We start from the raw sequence: 23,880 nt of genomic DNA on the forward strand, positions 1-23,880 counted from the left end.
TCACGTTATTAACCAATGTCTTTGCTGCTGACCTTTGATAATCCAGTTCAACCACACTAAGCAGAAAATATGACAACATATCTGAGCTTCTTTTGTTTGTTTGTTTCAGAAGAGAGAAAAATGAAGGCAAGTCAGATGAGAAAAAGTAATGCAACACATTACTTTCCATAAACAGTAACTAAATAAAATAATTAGTTACTTTCTTAGGGAGTAATGCAATAGTGTAAAGTATTGCTTTTAAAAGTATTATTCCCCAAAACTGATCATATTCACAGCAGGTAAAACCACTAAATTAGTTACATTGATCTAATCTATAACTATAGATTAAATTTGAATGAAAATGTAAAAATTAAGTGCATTCACTTTCACAGATAATGCCATAATATATTTGTTCATGAAACATTTTTGTGATCACTGCTAAAAACAAGTTGTGCTACTTCATATTTTTATGGAAACCAAGATAAATTTTCCATATTTTTTCATTAATAGAAAGTTCAAAAGAAAAGCATTTATTTTAAATATTTTTTTTGCAACATGTCTTTACTGTTATAACTGTTAATTTAATGCATCCTTGCTGAAGTATTATTTTTTAATAGTAATATCACAGTTTTCACAGAACTATTAAGCAACACAATTGTTTTCAACAGTTTTACCTGGTTTTAAGAATTGTTATTTTAAAATAACATCATACGGTGACACTGAGGGATGAGAAAAGATTATCCTTATCTGGCCTTTGCATAATTTGTTCCTTCAATCTGGCACAACTTTATGCATTGACTTTGAATATGAATATTTCAAATTAAGGTAAAGATAGAGTCCTTTATATTCCTGTGCCAAGCACAGCTGCCCAGTAAATATTAAAAATATTCCCTGTAGTACTGTGTCCCTGTGCCTCACATATAACTGAGCTTTGTGGCTTTGTCTATTTTTGAGCATATTTTGGTGACAAAAAATATATAATAAAACCAATTTGGCATTATAACCTGAACATATGGCATGATAAAATTCAATATTTATGAAATGGGAAATTAAAGGGACAGTTCACCACAAAACAAAAATCTTTATTTACTCACCCTCACGTCGTTCCAAACCTGTATAATTCAAATTCTTCAGTGGAAGAATATATATAGTAACACTATATATATTTCAAAGTACAGTGAAAGTGAATAGGGACTACTGCTGTCCATGTCCCCATCCACCTTAATTCTAAGAAAAATAATTTTCAGTCTTCATTTTTCTTTTGATTTAAAGGGATAGTTCACCCAAAATGAAAATTCTGTCATTAATTACTCACCCTCATGTTGTTCCAAATCAGCAAGGCATTTGTTCGTCTTTGGAACACAAATGAAGAAATTTCTTATGAAATTTGAGAGCTTTCTGACACTCCCATAGACAGCAATGCAACTGACACGTTCAAGGCCCAGAACGGTAGTAAGGACATCGTTAAAATAGTACTTTGTGCAATCAGTGGTTAAACAATAATTCTATGAAGCTACGAAAATACTTTTTGTGCGCAAAGACAACAAAAATAACGACTTTATTCAACAGTTTCTTCTCCTCCGAGTTCCGAGATGACTGGAATGCAAAGTAACCCCATTTAAACATAAAAAAACACATGATGAACTACATGCGAGTATCTCCAGTACAAAACAGCTTCATGTGAAAGATACACAATTCAGCTTGCATTTACATCAACATCCAAAGCGCACACCTCTGTGATTCTGTAAGGTAAATTCAATTTGGGGCTTCAATTTGCTCTTGTGGGTATATAATGTGGTTGTCATGTTCAATGAGAAATTGCTTCCCCTCTGAAGAGCTTTGTGGGAACTGAAATAGGCTGCTACGACATGCTCGTTCCCCGTGTCCTTCTAGAGAAGATTAAAAGCTTGATATCGAAATCATGCTTCGTCACCAATGCAAGACATCTTATTTACTCTGAATGGGAAGCGAATGCAGAGTGTCAGAGGTGAAAAACACGTTTCTGTCGTACACACGCACGCACCGTTTCAAATCAAGGATCTTCAGGCCCCGCTTGGCTGCGGCTCCATTATCTCCACTTCCTGCAGTATCCTAAGATTTGTGCCTGTTCCCTGGCGTACTTTAGCCCTAGGGCTGTCTGTGTTGATTTATGTTTGACAGCCATTGAACTCATCACAGCCTTGTGCGAATATCCGTATTGACCTGTGGCCACTCACATTAAATCCTATCGAGTTCAGTCTTGCATGATGTTCGACCCCCTCGAGGAAGCCTGTCTTAGAGCAATCGGAAAATTCATAGCTATAGCATTTAAGCACAAATCTATCTCAGGCAGCATGAGATCAATATAAAATTGCAGCTATTTGTGCTTTCACATTGGATTTGAGCATATGAAAATACTTCATCCGCAGCACAGAACAGGTGGATGTGCCAGATATGACATTGAGAAGAACATAAGCAAAAGCTTAATTTGACTCGAAAGTGCTGGCATTAATTGGAAGTTGTAAATAACTGCCATATAAAGACTGACCAATCTAAGAATGAGTTTATGTGTGATTTTAAAGTGACAGTACACCCCAAAATAAACGTGTAATGTGATCACCCTCAGGCCATCCAAGATGTAGGTGAGTTTGTTTCTTCATCACAAGAGATTTACTGTAGCATTACATCACTTGCTCACCACTGGATCCTCTGCAGTGAATGGGTGCCGTCAGAATGACAGTCCAAACAGCTGATAAAAACATCACAATAATACACAAGTAATCCACACAACTAAAATCTAAAATCAAAACTAAAAAGCAAAATTATGGATTAAAGACATATTTGTTTGTTACAAACATGCATCTTTTTTGTGTGGATTACTTGCAGTTTATTGTGATGTTTTTAATCAGCTGTGTGGACTCTCATTCTGACGGCACCCATTCACTGCAGAGGATCCTTTGGTAAGCACATGATGTAATGTGTTGTAATTTCTCTAAATCCATTCTAAATCTTGGACTGAGTGAGCATTTTTGGGTAAACTATTCCTATAAGACACATGAGCAACTTTTTATTAGCCATTTTCAAAGCCCACAACAGTAATTAGCTTGCTTATAAGTTGAAAATCTTAGAACCACCAATTAAAAAGTAACCTTTAATATAAATATGTATTTGGATAAATATTATAAAACATGCATGTTTTATTAAATATATCTAAAAGAATGAACGACAAATGTGGTGTTGATATTTTGGTAGATAAGCTACTTTCTGTAATGTTAATGTAATACAAATATTACAATTTACTTAATTTTGTAAAATACATATGTATATTAAAAGCAGCTGGTTCTCTAAGAAAGCTTATATGTATGTGTGGTTTTTATAGGATACGATTTTCAACGTGTATAAATAAAACACTTTGTGTGTATATGTATATATATATATATATATATATATATATATATATATACATACATATATATACAACTGTATGACTATGCGATTTAATTGACCTTAAAAGAATAATTAATTTGGCAGATAACTGTATGACTATGCGATTTATTAATAAAAACTTAAAAGAGTATAATAGAGTCATGACCAGTGAATTGACATCAACCTGACAAAAGGGTCAAGAATATGTACAACTGACAATAATCGCCTCAACTGTGACTAAAAACAGAAAGTCTTTCTTGGGCTTTGATTTGGCCCACAAGGATTCAACAAGAACATTTCTATAGTCCATAACACATGATTTACATTTTCTGTACATGAGGGTTAAAATGGTTGTATAATTGTCCTTCAATTCAGTCATCATAACCGTCCTCTGTTGCTCCCTCCCAGTTTAACAGCGGTCTTCGTTCTGGAGGGACAGACGGCTCGATCCGCTGCCACCGACTGGGCGGCCAGATGATGTGAGACGCCCGTCCATGAACAAGACCCAGAGAAACCTGTGGAGATCAGAATCATCAACCTTCTGCGTATAAACTACCATGAAACGCTCTATAAAGTCAAACAAAACGGTCTATTTCTTAAGGAGAAAGCAGCTTTTGATAGACTGTCGTTTAACAAAGAGCAACTAAAACAAGAATTACATGCTTTTCTCATCCAGTGAATACAAAGCAATATATCTCTAGCTAGAAGAGAAAAGGACCTCATTGCTTTTTATAGCCAGAAGGACATGGGAGAGAATCCAACAAGCTCCCAAAAACCCTGATTTGAGGGTTTTGTAAATATCTGCGGGGTTTGGAGGGACTTGAAGGGGTGATAATGTACTCACCTGCAGAGGAAGATATAGACTTCACAAATCTTTGGGTTTAACAGCATGACAAGACCACAATATGAGTCTGAAATACTAGAGAGAAGCTCTGAGAAGAGCCTTAATGGGTCCATTTAGAATCACTGATATAGCCTACCATTATCATTTTTGTTAATATTTTGAATCAGATTTTATTTTGAATTTGTATTTTATTCTGTTTTCATTGTAATTTTTAAAATGTTAGATATTTATTAAATAAAATCAAATAAATTTTATTTTGGTATATGTCATTTTTATTATTTTTTTAATGCACAGTTTTTTTTATTACATTTTAGTTAAATTTCAACTTGAGAAATGTTGATAAATGTATGTTTATATATATATTTTAACAATATAAATCTTTGCTATCACTTAACAATTTAACACATCCTTGCTCAATAAAAGTATAAATGTCTTTCAAAAAAAGAAAGAATATAAATCTGCTGACCCCAAACTTTTGAACGGTAGTGTATATTGTTAAAAAACATTTCTATTTTTAATAAATGCTCTTCTTTTTAACTTTCTATTAAAAAAAGTATCACTGGTTCCTGAAAAATATTAAGCACTGAAGACTGGAGTAATGATACTGAAAATTCAGCTTTGCATCACCGTTTTTGATCAAATAAATACAATCTTAAGAAACTTTCCAAAAGGTGGTTTTGTCCATACAATCAATGAAAGTCAATGGGGTCCAAAATGACATTTTGTTTGTCCTACAGGATTGTAACAAAGATGTTCGGAAGAGGTTCTGAACTAAATTAGTTAAATGATGACAGAATTTTCATTTTTAGCTCAACTATCCCTTTAAGCCCACAAACTGGTTGTCTGAGTCGAATCCGTGTGACATTTTGCAGTGTTTTGTGGGCAAAATAATATTTGGGATATTGTGTCCTGACTTTCAATTAGCGCTTTGTGAAATGCTGGAGTATTTTCATTATTTCAGAATCCAAATATTTCGAACAACAACATTAGAAGCCTTTGCAGCATTAAATATCAATTTTAAATTCTCAGGAAGATTTAAATGTTGCATCGAAAAGGACATGTTTTTTTCCTCCATGCACGCACATAAACACACACATCTCGCTGCATAATAGACCAACATCAAGCCAAGGTAACAGCACAGTCTGTACTGACAAAAGTGAAAGCAATTGCCTGAAACATCCAGCAAGAATATATGCTTAGTGATATATGACCTGATGGTTTTTCGCCAAATATATCTCACACCCCTCCCTTGCGTTTTCCGCCCTGGTCTCTGGGGAAAACCAAAAGCATTTTGGGTAATAGATGTGAAACAATAATAAAAGACCTAGGAAGTATGTGGTTCAGTGAGAATTCACTTGCTTTCATTTGCTTTCTGACAAGAAACATCATTAAAAATCCTCCTGAGGACAAACACTCGAAAACCTCAGCTGGTGCAAAACCATCAAAACTGAAGGAACAGTGACTACATGGACAGGACAATTTGTTTTTCTTTTTCAGTCCAAGCAAGCAAATCCCAACATTTAAAAACATTTCAAGGACGAATCGGAGCAACACATATTGACGTATTGCGAATGATTGTAGCGAGTCGTGTCACGGTCTGAGTTGAGATGGGAGAAAGAATCACTGCTGTGTTTAATAATGTATCTGAGGAGCCGTGCAGCAAAGAAGCTTCTTCAAAGAACCAATAATACCTCAATCTCTATACATTACAGGCGGCGGCATTCCAGGCTGTTAACAAAGTCCCCAGAAAGTGGCAATCTTTGTCAGTGTTTGTTGAATTTTTTATAAACAAGTCTATTTGAGGTGAAATCTGCCTACGGTGGTGACTTCCAGAAAAGATCCTTTGAAACTGCAGCCTGAAAGACAGTTTCCATCGGTCACCTGTGGGATCAGACAAATGTATTCCATCTAGTGACAAGCCTGAGAAAATGACTGGCTACATACTTGTTTTGTAATATGCTATTTTATTTTGAAATTGAAAATAAATGCCAAATTGATTTTTATTTTGCATCTTTACCTGCTACAGTCAACAAATAAATCTATTTTGTTTTATTATTTTTTAATGTATGTTATTTCCACTACCATTAAAAATTTTGGAGATGGTGAGATTTTTAATGTTTTTGATAGAAGCTCATCAAAGCTGCATTTATTTAATTGAAAACAGCAAAAATCACTTTTCTTTAATTTAGTGCATCCTTGCTGAAAAACATTAATTTCTTCCAAAAAATTTAAAAAAAAAATCATACCAATTTCTTGAATGGTATGTGTATATAAAACAATAATTACATTTATAATTTTAATAATATTTGACAATATAAATGTTATTTTTAAACTTTAATGTTACTTTGAAAGTCCTGTAAAAGTGTTGTAACATGCATATAAAACTATACATTTAAAGTAGTAATAGTTTAATCTTATATTTAAACTTAATTTTTGATTAATCAAGTTTTACATTTTTTTTAAAAAGTTTTTTCATCTCAATTTACAAAAATCCCTAATAATAACAGTTAAGCAAAATATTAAATTTAAAAACAATTGAAAAAGAAAAAAAAAACCTAATAACTAAAAAAAAGCAAAACCTACTAAATCAAATCATCCATTGTGTTCAAAATTTATAAAATATTGAAATGTTTTGGAATACATTTTCTTTAAAAAAAAAAAAAAAAAAAAAAAAAAAAAAAAAATATATATATATATCTATATATAATATATATATATTATATATTATATATATATATATATATATATATATATATATATATATTTATTAATATTTTAAAACTGAAGAGAATATGAGTGATGCAAAACTTGCCGACGTGATTCTAGGGTGCTGTTGGTTGCTGCTCTGGTGTTGCTAAAGTGTTTGTTATGTCCTTCCTAAGTCTCCATGTGTGTCAGTGTATGCCTTTTTTGGTCCTTAGTAAGCACCAATTAATTGATTACCGCCAAATGTGTTGCTGTCGAAACTGTGTCCATGATGGTCCCCCTCGATCCACAGATGTCCATCTGGGACTCTTACATAACGGTTTTTATACCCCAGCGTTCTGATAATAGAAAAAAAATAATGCATTAACACAGTAATGGATTCTGGCTGTTTTTAATGCAGGAAAACATCAGGCTATTTTTCATTTCTCGCTGTTTATGTTACAGTTGAACAGCTACGTGTATTCACCAATCCTGCATTTGGCTCTTGGCCCGCTCTCTAAATCTAAGATCAATAATTAATGTTCGCACAGCTGCTGCAGTCTTTGTTTTACATTTTAGATGACTTTCTGACACAGCAATAGCTCATATCCATTGCAGGTGGTGCTGTGAGCGCTTTAGAGCGAGAGCGCGAGCGTGAAGGAAATTTCAGATTTTTAATAGCAGTTTTTCTTCATCAGTCATCACAGAAGAAAATTAACTTCCTCTTCATATGAATCATCTCGAAATCAAACTCGAGAAGTCATCAGGCCTGGGATTTCCTCAACCGAATCCCAAGATCACCTTGAGATGTAATGCTTTTGGCCGTGAATGGTTCGATGAGACATTAATGTTTAATGACACTTACGGCTAAATGGTGCATTTGTGTGATACAAGCATTTAAAGAGGACTGAGCCTAAATTGGCACGTTTAATAAGCTCAAACAGATCCTTCTAGCAGTGCTACAAAGGCCTGTTAGTCTGAGTAAACACACACATTAGAACCCAAGAATCAATGATGATGCCATCAAACGCCATTCATAACTTAATTTGGGACAAACTTACTTGATGAAGTCCCCCTCGATCCCAATGACCCGTTTGATGATCTTCTGCTGAGGGTCCTTCGGGCTCCTGCAGAAGGAGTGAGCAGATATGAGATGGTACGACTACAACATTTGCATACTGATGACAGAACTGTTCCTGGTTTATTTGAGAATGCTGCTGAGCTCAGTGGATTACGGGGCATTAGGGACAGTTTTCAGAGACCAGATGGGTCTTATCTGCTGGAGTAAGTCAAGAAAAGACTCGATGGAATGTCAAAACTCTTGATTTTCAGGGCTCAATATTATTAGATCATATTTCACTTGATTCACTTAGCGAACTCATTTGGGACAGTGCCTAAAGTTTTAGATGTAGGAAAAGGAAAATACTGTTATATATTTACTCGTCTGTGAATTTTTGGCTGTTTTTGTTACAGAAGAGTTTCTGTCGGGAAAAATCATTGCACGTGTCATGTGACTTTAGATCTAGCAAATTTATGTTCTGTAATTGCAATTTTATATCTCATAGTGTGACTTTTATATCTTGATTTATTTTCTTTTTTGAACTTTATAATATTTCCAAAAGTAAATTTGCATCAATTTTTATGACCTATAAAGTCACTGAATAAAGATTTTTAAAAACCAATGTTGACCGACTATTAAAATTGTTTTTCTTAACTGAAATAAAGCTAAAATAAAATAAAACATAAATATTAGATGAAGAAACAAACAATTTAGAAGAAAACTTCATTGAAAATGAAAAATATATTGTCTTGGCAACTTAAAAATAGAGGTAATATATTAATAACTATTTAAGATAATAAAAATACTGAAACTGAAATAAAAATAAAGTTAAATATAATTATACATATAAATGGAAAAATGGTGAAAGTACATTTGAAATATTAATAAATATTTTTTTCTTTAAGATATAAATAATATAAAAATAACACTGTTCAAAACCATATTAAATTATTGATCTATATACACAATGCTAATTTTCAAACATAATATTCATGACAAATGGCACAAAGCACAATTTATCGCAAAGGAATACAATTCCTTTTTCAGGACTCTTTAAAGTTACAATTATTTCCATGACTTTTTTCAGGCCTGGCATTCCCAAGTTCCCTAATATTTCCAGGCTGATCCCACATAGCTTTTATTTTGAGGTCAGGTCAAGTGCTACATGTGTAGTGTCTGAAGTATTTGTTCCATCAGTTTTGATCTGATCCCCCACATCATTACCCACAATGACCCTGACTGTGACCGAGCCGCAACCTTGTCTTCCAGGAGACTGCAAACTTCTCATCCCATCCACGTCTGAAACTTTCTGCCACTGGCTGTCACTAAACGCTTTATGGAATTTCATGTACAGTAATCTTTTTTTGCTTGTTGCCTTTCCGCAAGAGCACTTTCTCAGCTGCAACACACCCTGTAAGGCTTCTTATAAGATGACTTCTCACGGCTGAAGTGTGTACTTTGGTGCCAAACGCCACTCAAATGCTGAGCAAGCACTTTGGTCAGAAATTGCCTACTTTCTTTGTGACAGCCTGAACACCATATCTTGAAAATCTAGACACCTAAGAACAAAATCTGTTCATTTAGAATATCTCACAAGACATTGGGAGGGCATTTCGTGTTATCTTTTATTGAATAGAGTTTATCTGTATTTAGTTTTTAATAACAGTTTAATGAGGTTCCAAAAGTCTGAGACAACTCTTGACACAACTTGTTTTAAAATTAATTTAGTTAAAATCTAATTTCAGATTAAAAAAATAAAATTCAGTAAACGCTTCACTTCAAGCTTCCTGTCAGAACCTATGCAGTGTTAAATCTTCAAACAGCTCTAGCGCAGCCTCCATCTGTCATACACACACACACACCTCTTCTGCAACAGCTCTGACGCTCAGCCTGATTTGTGATTTTCATTACTTCTGCAGGCCTGAATGTTGTTGGTGTTTATCTCAAGTGTTACATACGGCATGTTGGGAAAATATATTCTGATTTTCCAAGTAGGATTTTGCAGTAAATGCAATAGCCTGGTTAAGTGTGTGTAAAGAAAATTTATCTAAAGATCAATATCGATTATATCTCACAAAAACTGTAGACCAAACTGGAAAATTATGCAAAAAATGAGAAAAGCTCTCATTATGCAGAGCTGGGTAAAAATGACTCAATAAATGTTTTAAATACATTTAGAATTAGTCCAGTGGTTTTCAACTGGTTGGCACATTCATATACATATACTGTACATATATATACACACACACACACAAACACACATATATATATATATATATATATATATAATATATATATATATATATATATATATATTATATATATATATATACTGTACACACACACATATACACACACATATACACACACACGCACACACAGGTGCATCTTAAAAAATGTGAATATTGTGAATTTTTTTTTTCACAATATATAAGTTATTTTTTTTTTAAATAACTTATTTCAAAAAGTGAAACTTTCATATTCTAGATTCATTACATGTAAAGTAAAACATTTCAAAAGATTAATTTGGATGATTAGAGCTTACAGCTTATTAAAGTCAAAAATCCAGAATCTCAAAATATTAGAATATTTCCTAAGATCAATCAAAAAAAAGGATCTTTAAAGAAATTCTTTAAAGTGTGTTAACTTATGCACTCAATACTTGGTCGGGGCTCCTTTAGCACAAACTGCAGCATCAGTGAGGTGTGGCATGGAAGCAATCAGCCTGTGGCACTGCTGAGGCACTACTGAGCCTCCAACTCGTCTGTAATGTTGAATCCACTGTTTCTCATCTTTCTCTTGAAAATATCCCATAGATTCCATATGGGGTTTAGGTCAGGCATGTTGTCTGGCCAATCAAGCACAGTAATATCATGGTCAGCAAACCTTGGAAGTGGTTTAGGCTCTGTGGACAGGTGCTAAGTCCTGGTGGAAAAGGAAATCAGCATCTCCATAAAGCTTGTCAGCAGATGGAAGGATAAAGTGGACGCAGATGGAATCATCACGGCACCCCGAATCATCACTGACTTCAGAAACTTCATACTGGACTTCAAGCAGCTTGGATTCTGTGCCTCTCCGGTTGTCCTCCAGACTCCAGACCTTGATTTCCAAATGAAATGTAAAATTAACTTTTATCTGAAAAGAGGACTTTGGACCACTGAGCAACAGTCCAGTTCTTTTTCTCCTCAGCCCAGGTAAGGTGCTTCTGACGTTGTTTCTGTTTCAGAAGTGGCTTGGTAGCCCTTTTCTTGAAGACGTGGTGACTCTTGATGTACTGACTCCAGCTTCAGTCCACTCCTTGTGAAGTTCTCCCAAGTATTTAAATCAGCTTTGCTTGACTGTATTCTCAAGCTTGTAGTCATCCCTGCTGCTTGTGCACCTTTTCCTACCCAATTTCTTCCTTCCAGTCAACTTTGCATTTAATATGCTTTGATACAGCACTCTGTGAACAGCCAGTCCTTTCAGTAATGACCTTCTGTGACTTCCCCTCTTTGTGGAGGGTGTCAATGATTGTCTTCTGGATCATTGCCAAGTCAGCAGTCTTCCCCATTATTATGGTTTCAAAGAACAAGAGATACCCAGAATTTATACTGTAGAGGGATGGTAATTTAATGAAACTCAAATGTAAATGTTCTAATATTTTGAGGTACTGGATTTTTGACTTTCATGAGCTGTAAACTCTAATCATAAACATTAAAACAAAAAACTTTTGAAATGTTTTACTTTACATGTAATGAATCTAGAATATATTTCACTTGAAAAAAAAAAGAACTTCTTTACGATATAAATTTTTTTAGATGCACCTGTATATATACAGTATATATATATATATATATATATATATATATATATATAGTGGTGGGCATAGATTATTTTATAATCTAGATAATCTAGATTTATCTAGATTAATCTAGATTAAAATGGCTCATTTGAATTCTGCCGAAGGCATATGTTCAATATATTAGTATATAGAGCTGTGCTGCACTCAAACATAGTAGTTTGACAACGACTCTTCCCCCCTACATTGTACAACGCGCTTCCGCGCACATTGGTTGGCCCGGTCATCTCCGCATTAGCTAAAGGAGGCTTTGCGTTTAGGTATCCTGAAACTCCTATGTATTGCAGTGTGTTTCACACATACTCCGCAGTATGTATTGCAGTTGTTCTGTCAGTGCGTTCCAGTATCAAATGAATAAATTATATTTGTGTGCTGCATGCGCTGATAAAATGACAGCGCATTGTTCGCGGTATATATAGAAAAGTTATTTTGTATTTAATTAAAGCACAAAACACATGGTTTTTTTGGCTAGGTTTACTAGAAAAAGAGCACCTTTAGATAAACGAGGCAACACATGATATAGGCCTAACTTTGCAAGCCAAAGTTGGTGAGCATAAAGAGACTTCGATTAAAAGTGGTGCTTTCATTTTAAATATTTGCATTCCCAAACAACAAAAGTTAAAGGGATAGTTCACAAACAAAAATGAAATAAAAAAATCTGTCATTAGATTATGAAAGATCACCCAATTATCATGTGAATGATTGTTGTGTTTTGTGGACTAAACAGCCGCGGATCAGTAGCGGACTGCAAACGGTAAGGACATCATTAAATACACAAATTAAGATATTTTTAAAGAAATCCGAGAGCTTTACAAGAAATCCGACACCTCACAGACACCAAATAAACAGAAACGTAAATGACACAGAAAGTTAGTAAGGACATCATTAAATTCCGCTCATTTGAAATAGAGTCCGATGTGGCTCACGTTAAGGTGGTTAACGGCCCCACCCACCTTAATTTTATAAAGCTATAGAGAATACTGTTTGCAGTGTGTATTGCGTTTTTGCTGCGTATCAAATTAATAAAACAAAAATAAAGCCTTGGTGAGCATGTGTCAGTCTTTTTTAAAGAAATCCGAGAGCTTTCTGACATGATTTCCTTACCACATTTCGGGACATCTTTAACCTTATGTGTTAGTTTGCGTTGCGCAAAGAAAAACAAAAATAATGTCTATGCAGGGTCAGAACCACATTTCTCAGATTGTCATCAAAAAAAGCTATTTCTTAATTTGTCTACATCTGAAGATGTCTTACGGGTTTGGAACCACATGAGAATTTTCATTTTTGGGTGAACTATCCCTTTAAAGTCTTTCCAACCTCAAACTTCTGAATGGTAGGCTACTACTGGTAGTGTATTGTCTACATCAGTGCTTCCCAAACCTGTCCTGGAGGAACCCCTGCTCTGCACATTTTGTATTTCTCCCTAATCAGACAGACCCAATTTAGTTCTTGCAGTCTCAGGAGTCTAACGAGCTGATGAATGGAATCAGGTGTGTTAGATAAGGGTGACATACAAAAGGTGCAGGGCAAGGGGGCCTCTAGGACAGATTTGGGAAGCACTGGTCTACATTAATACATTTCAGTGTTCACTTTTGTGATACTGAATCAATTAATTTTCCAAGTAAAATCTGAGCAAAACCACTTGAGAAGCACTGATCTAGTCGTCAGCATTTGAATATTCAAATAGCGTATCTTTATCAGTCGTAGCCTCACGGGCAGAGCGCAGAAAACTACAAATAGAGATCAAGTTGACGAGGGAAAGATAGAGAGAAAGTGGGAGTATGAAAATGCAGAGGGAAGAGAGAGATGGTAAAAAGCGAGTGATGTAATAGCCCCACCCACTTTCCAGCTTATGAGGGAGCCTTCACTTGACGAACAGCTCTGCTTGACCAATCAGCTTGCAGCGAACGACAGGCAGAATTAGCCTGTCCCTGGGGAGACTGTGGAGGGAGGGAGTATCACAGACAGCTGGATGGATACGCGCTTCTCCGGTTCTCAGTCCGCGGTGCGCTCAGCATCTTTTCCAATACAACCGTATGGAGACAGACTCCACATCTCTCACATGCTCAAATAAAGCTATAATTCATTTGGATCTAGATCTCTATAATAACTCTGCAAGTCTGGAGTCCAATCCCGCGGTTGAGAGGAAAGGAATATATTATGTGCTTCAAACAAGGAATCTCATTCTCTCCGGTAAGCGCGGCTCTCTCACGCTCTCATGACTCATGAGCATCCTGTGTGATGGGGGATTTTAATAGTGTGCCAGTGCAGGGGGCTTAAAGCCAAATGTATTGTATGCGCACAATTAATATTATAATCACTCCTAAATGTGTTTTTTTATCTTCAGTTTTAATACTTACCATGTTTTTGATCAGAAATCTCTGCGCATTCGCGTACAAAATGTCATAATCTCACGCAGAGACTCTACAGGTATCATGGGGAGAAATAACTGTGAATCCAATAATGTGATGGATCAAGAGGAAATTATTGATTTATGGCTCTTTAAGTTACTGCAAGGGATTTTAGAGATTGTAGTGTGAGTAAAACATAAGGTATATATGTTTATTCTGTCACCAGTTTGAGAGTATTATCATTAAAAAAAAAAAAAAGGCTTATAAAGTAAACGTTATCAATATACTTGCACAATGAATGTTGCATTATCAAAATTGAGAATTTAGACAGCAACTTCTGGCCAAACTGTAGGCTATTATTCTTGCAAATACTCATCTGGATGTTACCTACAAATTATCATAGCGTTAAAACAAAGGTTTTGTATTATTTCTGGACAATTAGCTTTGTTCATGCACAATCAACCCTGATGGTCAAAAAATGGTCTTATAAACCTTGTTGTATCACTGTGTGTAAAATTTATGACCGTCACAAATGCTTTCAAGTGCTACAGTGAAATATGACAAAATTATTTTACGCCACAGCTCATACAGCACCTCACTTTAACAGACGTCACTCTGCTCTGCTTTAAATAAGATCTATGTTATTCTTCAGCCTAAAATACAAAAACATGCCATCTACAAACTTACTACAGGTTATGTTTGCTTCCTATGTCAGATGGTAAAAGAGGTTAAGATGCGGCAATATAAAACAAACTGACTTGAGTTTCCTCAGCATAGTTCATATGGCTCCGGAATAGGACACTTAGGGACCTTATAGTAGCTAGTACAGTTGTATAATAAAAACATTTGGCTTCTCTAATGGTATGTTTGATTACCAAGTTTGTGTTTATGGTTTGGAATCAAAATGCAATTGGATAATGGAAGATAAAAAGGTAGGAACCAAAAAGGGACATGTATTTGGTCTAAGCACCACTGATTTATGGTATTTGCTCCTGCCTCATGTGTATGAACAAGGTGTAGATGGGAGCATAGAGATGGGAGAGAGAAATCAATAGGGACAATAGAAGAAAAAAATGCTAACATGTCTTGAGACAGGGCTGAAGAATATGCGACAGAAATAGCTGATATATCTATAGGGATTCTGTCAGCAGTGCTGAAGCGTAATTAATTGCTGTCGTGCGGTGTGTTCGCCAGCAGTGCGGAGCAGGTGAGAGCTGTAGGACTATATAACACACACAGACACACACACTCTCTGACGGTGCCCGTGTCAGCGTAGTATCTTAGCTAATTATACTTCACACCAGGCGTTTGAAGTGACACCATGTTGTGTGATAGGAAACAATGCTGATATATTACAGCACACGGGGGAAAACACACTCATGTAGTCAAGCTCATAACTCATGAAGTAAACTTGGTTATCTTGTACAGTTTGTGAACAGAAGAGAATCAAAGAATAGAATAGAATAGAATAGAATAGAATAGAATAGAACAGAACAAAATAGAATAGAATAAAGTGAACAAATCAACATAATGGAATAAACAGAATTGAACAGAATAAAAAGCAGGGAAAAACAAAACCTAGCAGAACTGAATACAACATAACAGAAAAAAACAGAAATATAACAGAGGAGAACAAATCTAACACACTAGTGAAAACAGAATAAAATAAAAAAACGACAAAAGAGTAGAACAGAACTGAATATTAAAAGCAAAATGGAGTATAACCAGGTAAAATAGAACATAAATTAGAACTGAATAGAACAGAATACAGTAAAATAGAATAGAAATACACACCCATAATAGAAAACACAATAGAACTGAATTATCAAAATAAAATAAAATTAGACACAGCAGAACAGAATAGACCAAATTAGAAAAGAGCAGAAAATAATATTAGGATTGAGTAGAGTAAAATATAATGTCATAGAAAATGGAGCAGAATGGGATAGAATAGAACAAAACAGAACAACAATTCAATACTGCAGAACAGAAACAATTTGAATAAATAAAAACAGAGGAGAAAATAAAAGACCACATTAGCAAATAAACAGAATAAAATAGGAAAACAAAACAAGAGTAGAATATATTAAAAACAGAATTGAATAAGAATAAAACAGAATTTGACAAGAAGAATGGAACAGAACAAATTAGAAAAAGAGCAGAACATAATATTAGGAGCATAATATTGAGTAGAACAAAATGCAATAGAAAAACAGAACAGCATAAATGGAGAAAAACAAAACAATAGAATTGAATACAATAGAACTGAGAAAATTTGAATACAATGGAAGAAATTAAAATAAAACAAAATACAGCAGAAAAGAACAAAATAGAATAATGCATAATGAAACAGAACAGAATACAATACAAAAATCAGAATAGAGTTGAACAGAATATCTTGAAAACAATAACCTAGAACTGAATAGAATTAAGTAGAAAACAGAGCAGAACTGAGTAGAATTGAACACAGCAGAACAAAATAGAACAGAGCAGAAAATAGAACAGTACAGATTATAAAACACTATAGAATTGATAAGAGAACACAACAGAATCACATAAACCTAACCACAGCTGGGTTTTCCAAAGCATCGTAATAAGCCTAAGTAGAGAGCAGAACCATTGCCACCAATGATCTCTACAGCGCTTTTGAGAAACACAGCCCAGATCAGAACAGAACTGAACATGACAGAACAGAAATAGACAAAAGCAGAGAATAACCATAGAACTGAGTAGAATAGAATGGAATACATAAAACAGAACAGGATAGAAAAACTATATTTTCTCAATCTCAACCAGGTATATCCACACCATGATAGTTTTACACGGTGGTGGTGTTAAAAGTCAACTTACAGAGATGATTAACTTCAATTCAAAGACTGAAAGCAAAAAAAAAAAACATTTCAGCAGATCAACAGAATCTGTAAATGAATTAAAACCAAAGCAGAAGGTGAAATGAAAAACAGCTGAAGGTTGCCTCTTTGTTCCGACAGCTAATATATCTGCTATTGAAGCCAAACTAGAAGTGGACCTGAAACCACGCAGGTGGACCCACATGGTCAAGGGCTAAATGTTTAATCCATTAACTTCACCATCACAAGAGTCTGCCGCTGCTGGGTTTTAAGTATTCTGCCGCCGCACACGTTTTTCACTCTTGCTTTCAGTCACTGCGCAGTATGAAACGAAACCTGAGCAGCCCCCTCAGATCCACTCCATTCCCTAAACGCAAACCAGAGGGGAAGGCATTTCGCAGACAGCGTTACGCCATCGTAATGTGACAAGGTGTCACCTCCAATTCGTGATGTCCCCCCACACACACTGGCCCACTGCCGAAGTACGGTGCGATTTCTACCTTGTGAATAAAACATAGTGCAGCAGGGCCACTTTATGTGGTGTCTGTAGCATTAGACGAGTGGATGGAAAAGAGAGAGTGTGTGTGTGTCTATGTGTGTTAGTTTCATGAGTACTTTCTCTAAAGGAGGCAAACCATAAATATTTCAAGTAAAGTGGTTGGACTCTTGACTCTAGGCAAGGAGCGGTTGTCAACAAAAAGTTGTGATTAATGCAGATAGACAGAGGAACTGCTGTTGGTACTGTTCAGACAAAACATACTACAAATTTCCACTGAAAACTTCCTTAGAAAAGCATCTCGGTGCTAAACGCAAACAACATCTCTGACAGCTATCCCTTAGCCAATCACCACATACTTCATGTTTAAAATATGGTGGGATTTTGGAGATTTTACTGTGGGAATTCCAACATTACATCCAACTTTGGCTTCTTTTAGAACAGAAAAAAAATAATAATAATAAATTATTTAAAAAATATATTTTTTTTTATTAAATTTTTTTTAGTGTTTTTACTAATAAGTATTCATTAATTAAAGTAAAGCTAAAATAAATTTAAACAAAAATATTACATCACATTAAAATAAAACATAAAAAAAAAATAAAAAAAAAATTAAATTTAGTAAACAACTTATTGAAATAAAGTAGAAGTATTAAAGTAACTAAAACTGAAATTTAGTAAATTTAGTTAAAACACAGTGTCTGCAAATTGTGAATAAAAAAAATAAAAAAAATAAACGTTAAAAATAAATATAATAAATAAAAAATGCATTAAATAAATACATTTTGATATTAAAATATTTAATAAACACTATGAAATCAAAATTTTAGGTTTCTTTCAAGTATCGGCAGAATAAATGGGTAAAAAACAAATCAAAGTGAAATAACAATGTAAATGAATAATGTTGAACACATATTTATAATACTTTTTGATTAATACAAATAACAATGTAGAATTGTTGAATCACATGAGCAATGTCCAATCACATTAGACGAGCACCAATAACTGTTGTATAAACCACAATTAACCACTGATGTCATAATAGTGTTTAAGTTACATTATATACATCTCTCCAGATTCTGTGCATCTGTGTGCATCTGTAATGCACGATATCAGTGAACTTTGACTCCTTCCAGCATTCAGCTATAGAGGCATGCTCTACTATTTCAAACCCCTGTTTCACATAATGAAGTGAGCACAACACTCATTAACCGCAGCTGAGGGCTCACTTAGTTAAGAAGGACACATACATGAACAAATCAAATTAGTGTTTGTGGGCATCTTTAGCGCAAAGCTCTTAACAGAAAATAGACAGAAATGGGAAAGATGGAGAGAGCAAGCGAGGTGTGTGTCCTTGTGTGTGTATCAATACTTGTTCACACTTGTGTTCAGCTCAGTGCATCCATGTTGTGCTTGTCATAGCAACAGAGAGCATGTTCTCTGCAGATAATGACTGTTATCTGTTAAATAAATAAGAAAAACAGCTTTTGAAGCTGATTTAAATTATGAGACAAATTTGCAGTTAAAGTCAAAGTGAAGACATTAAAGTATCAAGCAGTTATATATATATATATATATATATATATATATATATATATATATATATATATATATATATATATATATATATATATATATATACACGTTTATTTTTTATTTATATAATTTATTTTATATATTTTTTTATTTTTTATTTTAGATATTTATATATAAAAAACCCTAATATCTACAAAAAAAAATAAATAAATAAATAAAATAAATATTGACATCTATGCAGAATCGATTTATGTCTTTTTTATCAGTTATTTTATGAACTGATTCATTAAAACAAATCAGACATTCTAACACTGTCTATATTGTATATAAATATAAGAGATGAATATAGGAGAGCTAATCTGGTTATCTTGCTTGGCTGTAAAAATGTGCACATAAAATGTAACATAAAAACAGTGATGTTTTTGCTATTTTTCAACTAACTGCTTGTTGAAAAGCCTCTGCTTTTAGTTAGTCGCTCCTCAACATGGCAACACCCCCCCTTATTCTCATACATCAGACAGTAAGCAGCTTCTGTAATAAGTTTACAACTTCATAATTTGTACGGTCGTTGGGATGAATAGTGATCTTTGCACAATCCTGGCAAAAAAGCAGACTACAGGACCAAACAGATGGCTTTGCAAGGAGAAAGGAGGAAAAAAATGCTCCCACCTGCTTGTGTTGACTCGCTGCCATAGTCGGACTAACATAAGCACACAGGAGTTCTTTTGCAAACCTGCTCCTATAGTGATACTGACAGCTTTATCTAGCACAGGCAAGTGGCTTTGTGCTTTCTGTCCTCAAGGTTGCAAGCCAATCATAATTTCAACATATGGAGTACGATCTAGCAAATACACTGAGATTTTCTGTGTAAGCACCCAAATTTTTATATTTTTATTAGGGCTGTCAATCAATATCACTGAACATAAACCTTATCTCAAACCTCACAGTGCAACCGAATTAACAATCTGTCCAAGACAGAATTAGAGTACTGTATTTTAAAGACACCCTGTCAATTTGATTAAAAACTGATTTATATTAAATGCTGTATTGAAAAATACAGACCACATCAGATTTTCATCACTGTATAAAAGGTTAAAGAACAACTTACTGGGTTGCTCACTGTGTAATGCATTCAAATTTAGTTTTAGTCAACCATACAATAGGTACAAAGCACAGAGTCTGAGTTCACAGGCAAATTTTAAAACGTCTTAATTAACTTACTGTGCCCACTGGCAGCTGCCACTGAAAGACAAAATGCAGTGGTTATCACTGAGCCCTTTGGGATAGCACTTCATTGCGAAATAATTGCCCCTCTGTGCATTCAGTTGGCTTTAATGTCTATTTATGAGACAATAAAAACCAACGTTAGCAATGCCCTTGAATAACACGTTTGAAAGAAATGCAAAACACAAATTAAATGCGTTATGTATGACAGGAATCAGTTGTTAAATTGGCTTTCATATAAATGAGGTTAAAGTAAGTTATTATATTCACAGCACATCATAGCGTAGAAATAAAAGCACGTTACAACAGATTTAAGTGTCTGGCCAGTCAGTCGCCAAATAAAGCTCATTATCTCACAGTTACAAAATGATCTATGACAGAAGTAAGATGGGACTGCATACTGATGCTCTTATACGCACAACTCAGTCATACACTAAACAGAATGGTTGTGTGTACGCAGATTTTCATAACACCTGCCCTCGTGCACATAAAACCTCCTTGACATTTGAATATATTGCGAGAGCAGTCCCAGTGGTCACATGATAGATATGAGGTCAAACCAGCAATAATGTTTTATTTGATGGCACGAAAAAGCAATAATACCTTCACTCGTATGGTCTAAATATATCATCATGCTCCTAGATCCCAGTATGGCTCTTCTTGACGCTAATTTGTCACCGTATTCATTTCCTCTCTCTCCTGTCTCTTTTTTTCCACAGATGGGAAGTGACGAGTGTGACTGATTGAACATAATAACGATGGCAGACAAGTGGTCTGTCCCCCACAGGAACCTGAGCTCACCCTGCAAATTTCCACTTTCCCTGCTTCCATTCCCCTAAGGATACGCTGACCTTCACATATGCAGCCTGCATGACAACCCAAAACAGGGTAAATTGAAAGGTTGCTACTCTCCGCCAAGGACGACAACAGGCGAACTTGCTGCTTTGGGGGACTTGCCATCAGCAGAAATACACTCTGTTGTCATAACAAATGATTGTGTGTTTGTGAATTTTACGCCTTTAACACCAGACCCCATAAGGACCAATTACAAGCTGAAGAGAGTAGGACCAAGATGAAAGATTTGCTGTTTGCAGTTTGTTTGCTGGCGCTGACTAACTCAGTTCAGGCCTCTGAGTGGAGGGTTGTGTGCCTCAAGCTGTGCAAATGTGAAGTCCGACCCTGGTTCTCTCCCTCGTCCATGTATAATGAGGCTCCAACTGTGGACTGTAATGATCTAGGACTTCTGTCTCTGCCGGAGAGGCTGCCCTTAGACACACAAGTAATTCTATCGCAGGCCAACAACATCGCAAATATTGACAGTCCTTTGGACTATCTGGTAAACCTAACAGAGGTAGACCTAGCTCGAAACAACATATCCTCATTGAGTGATGTCTCTCTAGGTCACCTTCCACAACTTCTGTCTTTGCATCTAGAGGAGAACTGGCTAAGCAGCCTTCATGATAACTGCCTTGCACATTTTCCAAACTTACAGGAGCTTTATGTTAACCATAACCTTCTCTCCTCGATCAGTGCAGAGGCTTTTCAAGGGCTTAACAAGCTCTTGAGGCTCCATCTTAATGCAAACCAGCTGAGGGCCATAAGAACAGAGTGGTTCCGGGACCTTTTCCAGCTAGAAATCTTGATGGTAGGAGAGAATCCAATTGCCAGAATACAGGACATGAATTTCAAGCCCCTTATCAATCTCCGCAGTCTTGTGCTAACCAGAATGAACCTAACTGAAATCCCTGACAGTGCCCTGGTTGGACTCGATAAGCTGGAAAGCGTGTCATTCTATGATAATATGTTCCCCAAAGTACCTCAAGCTGCTCTCAGACAAGTGCGGAACCTCAAGTTTCTGGACCTTAACAAGAATCCCATAGAGAGGATCCAAAGGGGTGACTTTGTGGACATGATCCATTTGAAAGAACTTGGCATTAACAGCATGCCGGAGTTAGTTTCCATCGACAGCTTTGCTGTGCACAACCTACCAGAGCTGACCAAAATCGAAGCGACAAACAACCCCCGACTTTCCTACATCCACCCAAATGCATTCTCCAAACTCCCGAGGCTTGAGTCCTTGATGCTGAATAGCAATGCACTCCGGGCCCTTCATCATGTGACGGTGGAATCCTTGCCTAACATTCAGGAGGTGAGCATGCACTCCAACCCCATTTACTGCGACTGTGTCATCCGCTGGATCAATATGAACAAGACCAAGGTCCGCTTCATGGAACCGGATGCCCTCTTATGCGCAGGGCCCTCAGAGTTTGAAGGTCGACTTGTCAAGCATGTGCATTTCCGTGAAATGGCGGATATCTGCCTGCCACTAATATCTCCGGAGAGCCTTCCAGAGCAGGTCAATGTGGGTGCCGGGAATTCTGTGTCTCTGCACTGCAGGGCGTTTGCCGATCCTGAACCTGAGATCTACTGGGTCACACCTTCAGGAGAGAAGATTTTACCTCAGATGGTTTCCAAGAAGTATCATCTGCATCCTGAAGGATCGTTTGATGTTTATGGCATCACAGAGAACGAGGCTGGGCAGTACACCTGCGTGGCCCACAATCTCATAGGTGCGGACATGAGATCTGTCTCGGTCGTAGTAAATGGGTACTACCCACTGCCGGCAAATGAATCCCTGCACATCCAAGTCAAAGGGAATGAGCCACATTCGGTGAGGATTTATTGGGTGCCACCCAAGGGCAGTCTTGTGTCACATATTAAGTGGTCAACCACATCCCAGCAGCATTCCTTGCAGTTCACTGCCCATGTGTTGTCAGATGTAAAAACGTTCAACCTCACACACTTGCAGCCACTGACGCAGTACAAGGTCTGTGTGGAAATTACAGACCTGCAAAGTAGACATTTGAAAAACTGTGTGAATGTAAGTACAGCTGAGGTTTCAATTGGAAAAACTGATGATGGTTTCGATGACGGATTGATAATCAGCATCACTGCGCTGCTTCTGATTGTGTCCGCGGTGGCCTGTTCATTCATCATTTACATGTTGCGGAGGAGTGGTAACCTTTACAGGAAATTACGGAATCAGCAGTCTGAGATATTACCTTCACACATTAAACCAATCTGGGGGTCAAGGGCTAAAGCTAATGATTCAGAAACAGACTCCAAAAACTTTTGAGAGAAGAGCAATGGTTTGGGATGCAGTGGACACAGGACAATGTATCTCTAATATCTCTCTCAATCTGATACCGACTCACACCACTGGATCATTATGAAATGGATTCTGTGTGGTTTGCGGTCCAAGACATTTCTTGCGAAATCTGACATTGATTGCCAAAAACCCACTAATTGTTTAAATGTCACACTTCACTGGGGAGCATGAAGAGAATAGTTATTTCATGCGGGATCAAAGAACAGCACATGAAAGGTTGTGCTTGACTATTTACACAGGGCGCAAAGCCTCAGTGGCCGAGTCTTTTTATTGTGGGCTTGTAGCAACACTACTTGTGCTGTGTCATTGGTAAAATAAACAATGTCAAGTTTATGATGGACTACGCTTTGTAGAATAGATCATAACAGGACAAATGTATGACACTTTGTGATAAAATACATTTATACAGAAAATGACAACTTGTTTTCATTGTAAGTGTTTTAC

The 23,880-nt window shown here is 35.9% G+C and overlaps 2 protein-coding genes across 3 annotated transcripts in view; one reads left to right on the forward strand and one right to left on the reverse strand.

The window, feature by feature from the left end:
* Window positions 1-3,490: 3,490 nt before the first annotated feature.
* The window catches only part of immp2l (inner mitochondrial membrane peptidase subunit 2), a 76,599-nt gene continuing 56,209 nt past the window's right edge, over window positions 3,491-23,880 (reverse strand). For both annotated transcript variants that reach the window (XM_042752571.1, XM_042752570.1), the window contains exons 4-6: window positions 7,975-8,040; window positions 7,174-7,272; window positions 3,491-3,903 (exon numbers count right to left, since the gene is read on the reverse strand). In XM_042752571.1, coding sequence (XP_042608505.1) covers window positions 3,756-3,903; window positions 7,174-7,272; window positions 7,975-8,040 — 313 coding nt within the window. In that variant the 3' untranslated portion in view covers window positions 3,491-3,755. The remainder of the gene's footprint in view (window positions 3,904-7,173; window positions 7,273-7,974; window positions 8,041-23,880) is intronic.
* Window positions 13,623-23,851, forward strand: LOC109050703 (leucine-rich repeat neuronal protein 3-like). Its single transcript, XM_019068278.2, has 2 exons — window positions 13,623-14,004; window positions 20,987-23,851. The coding sequence occupies exon 2, from the start codon at window positions 21,340-21,342 to the stop codon at window positions 23,401-23,403; it is 2,064 nt and encodes a 687-aa protein (XP_018923823.2). The 5' UTR covers window positions 13,623-14,004; window positions 20,987-21,339; the 3' UTR covers window positions 23,404-23,851.

Source organism: Cyprinus carpio, chromosome B25, assembly GCF_018340385.1.
Source record: "Cyprinus carpio isolate SPL01 chromosome B25, ASM1834038v1, whole genome shotgun sequence".
Lineage (NCBI taxonomy): Eukaryota > Metazoa > Chordata > Actinopteri > Cypriniformes > Cyprinidae > Cyprinus > Cyprinus carpio.

Bases quoted from the DNA above. Each gene is read 5' to 3' on its own strand.
- LOC109050703 (XM_019068278.2), top strand. From the start codon at position 21,340: ATGAAAGATTTGCTGTTTGCAGTTTGTTTGCTGGCGCTGACTAACTCA.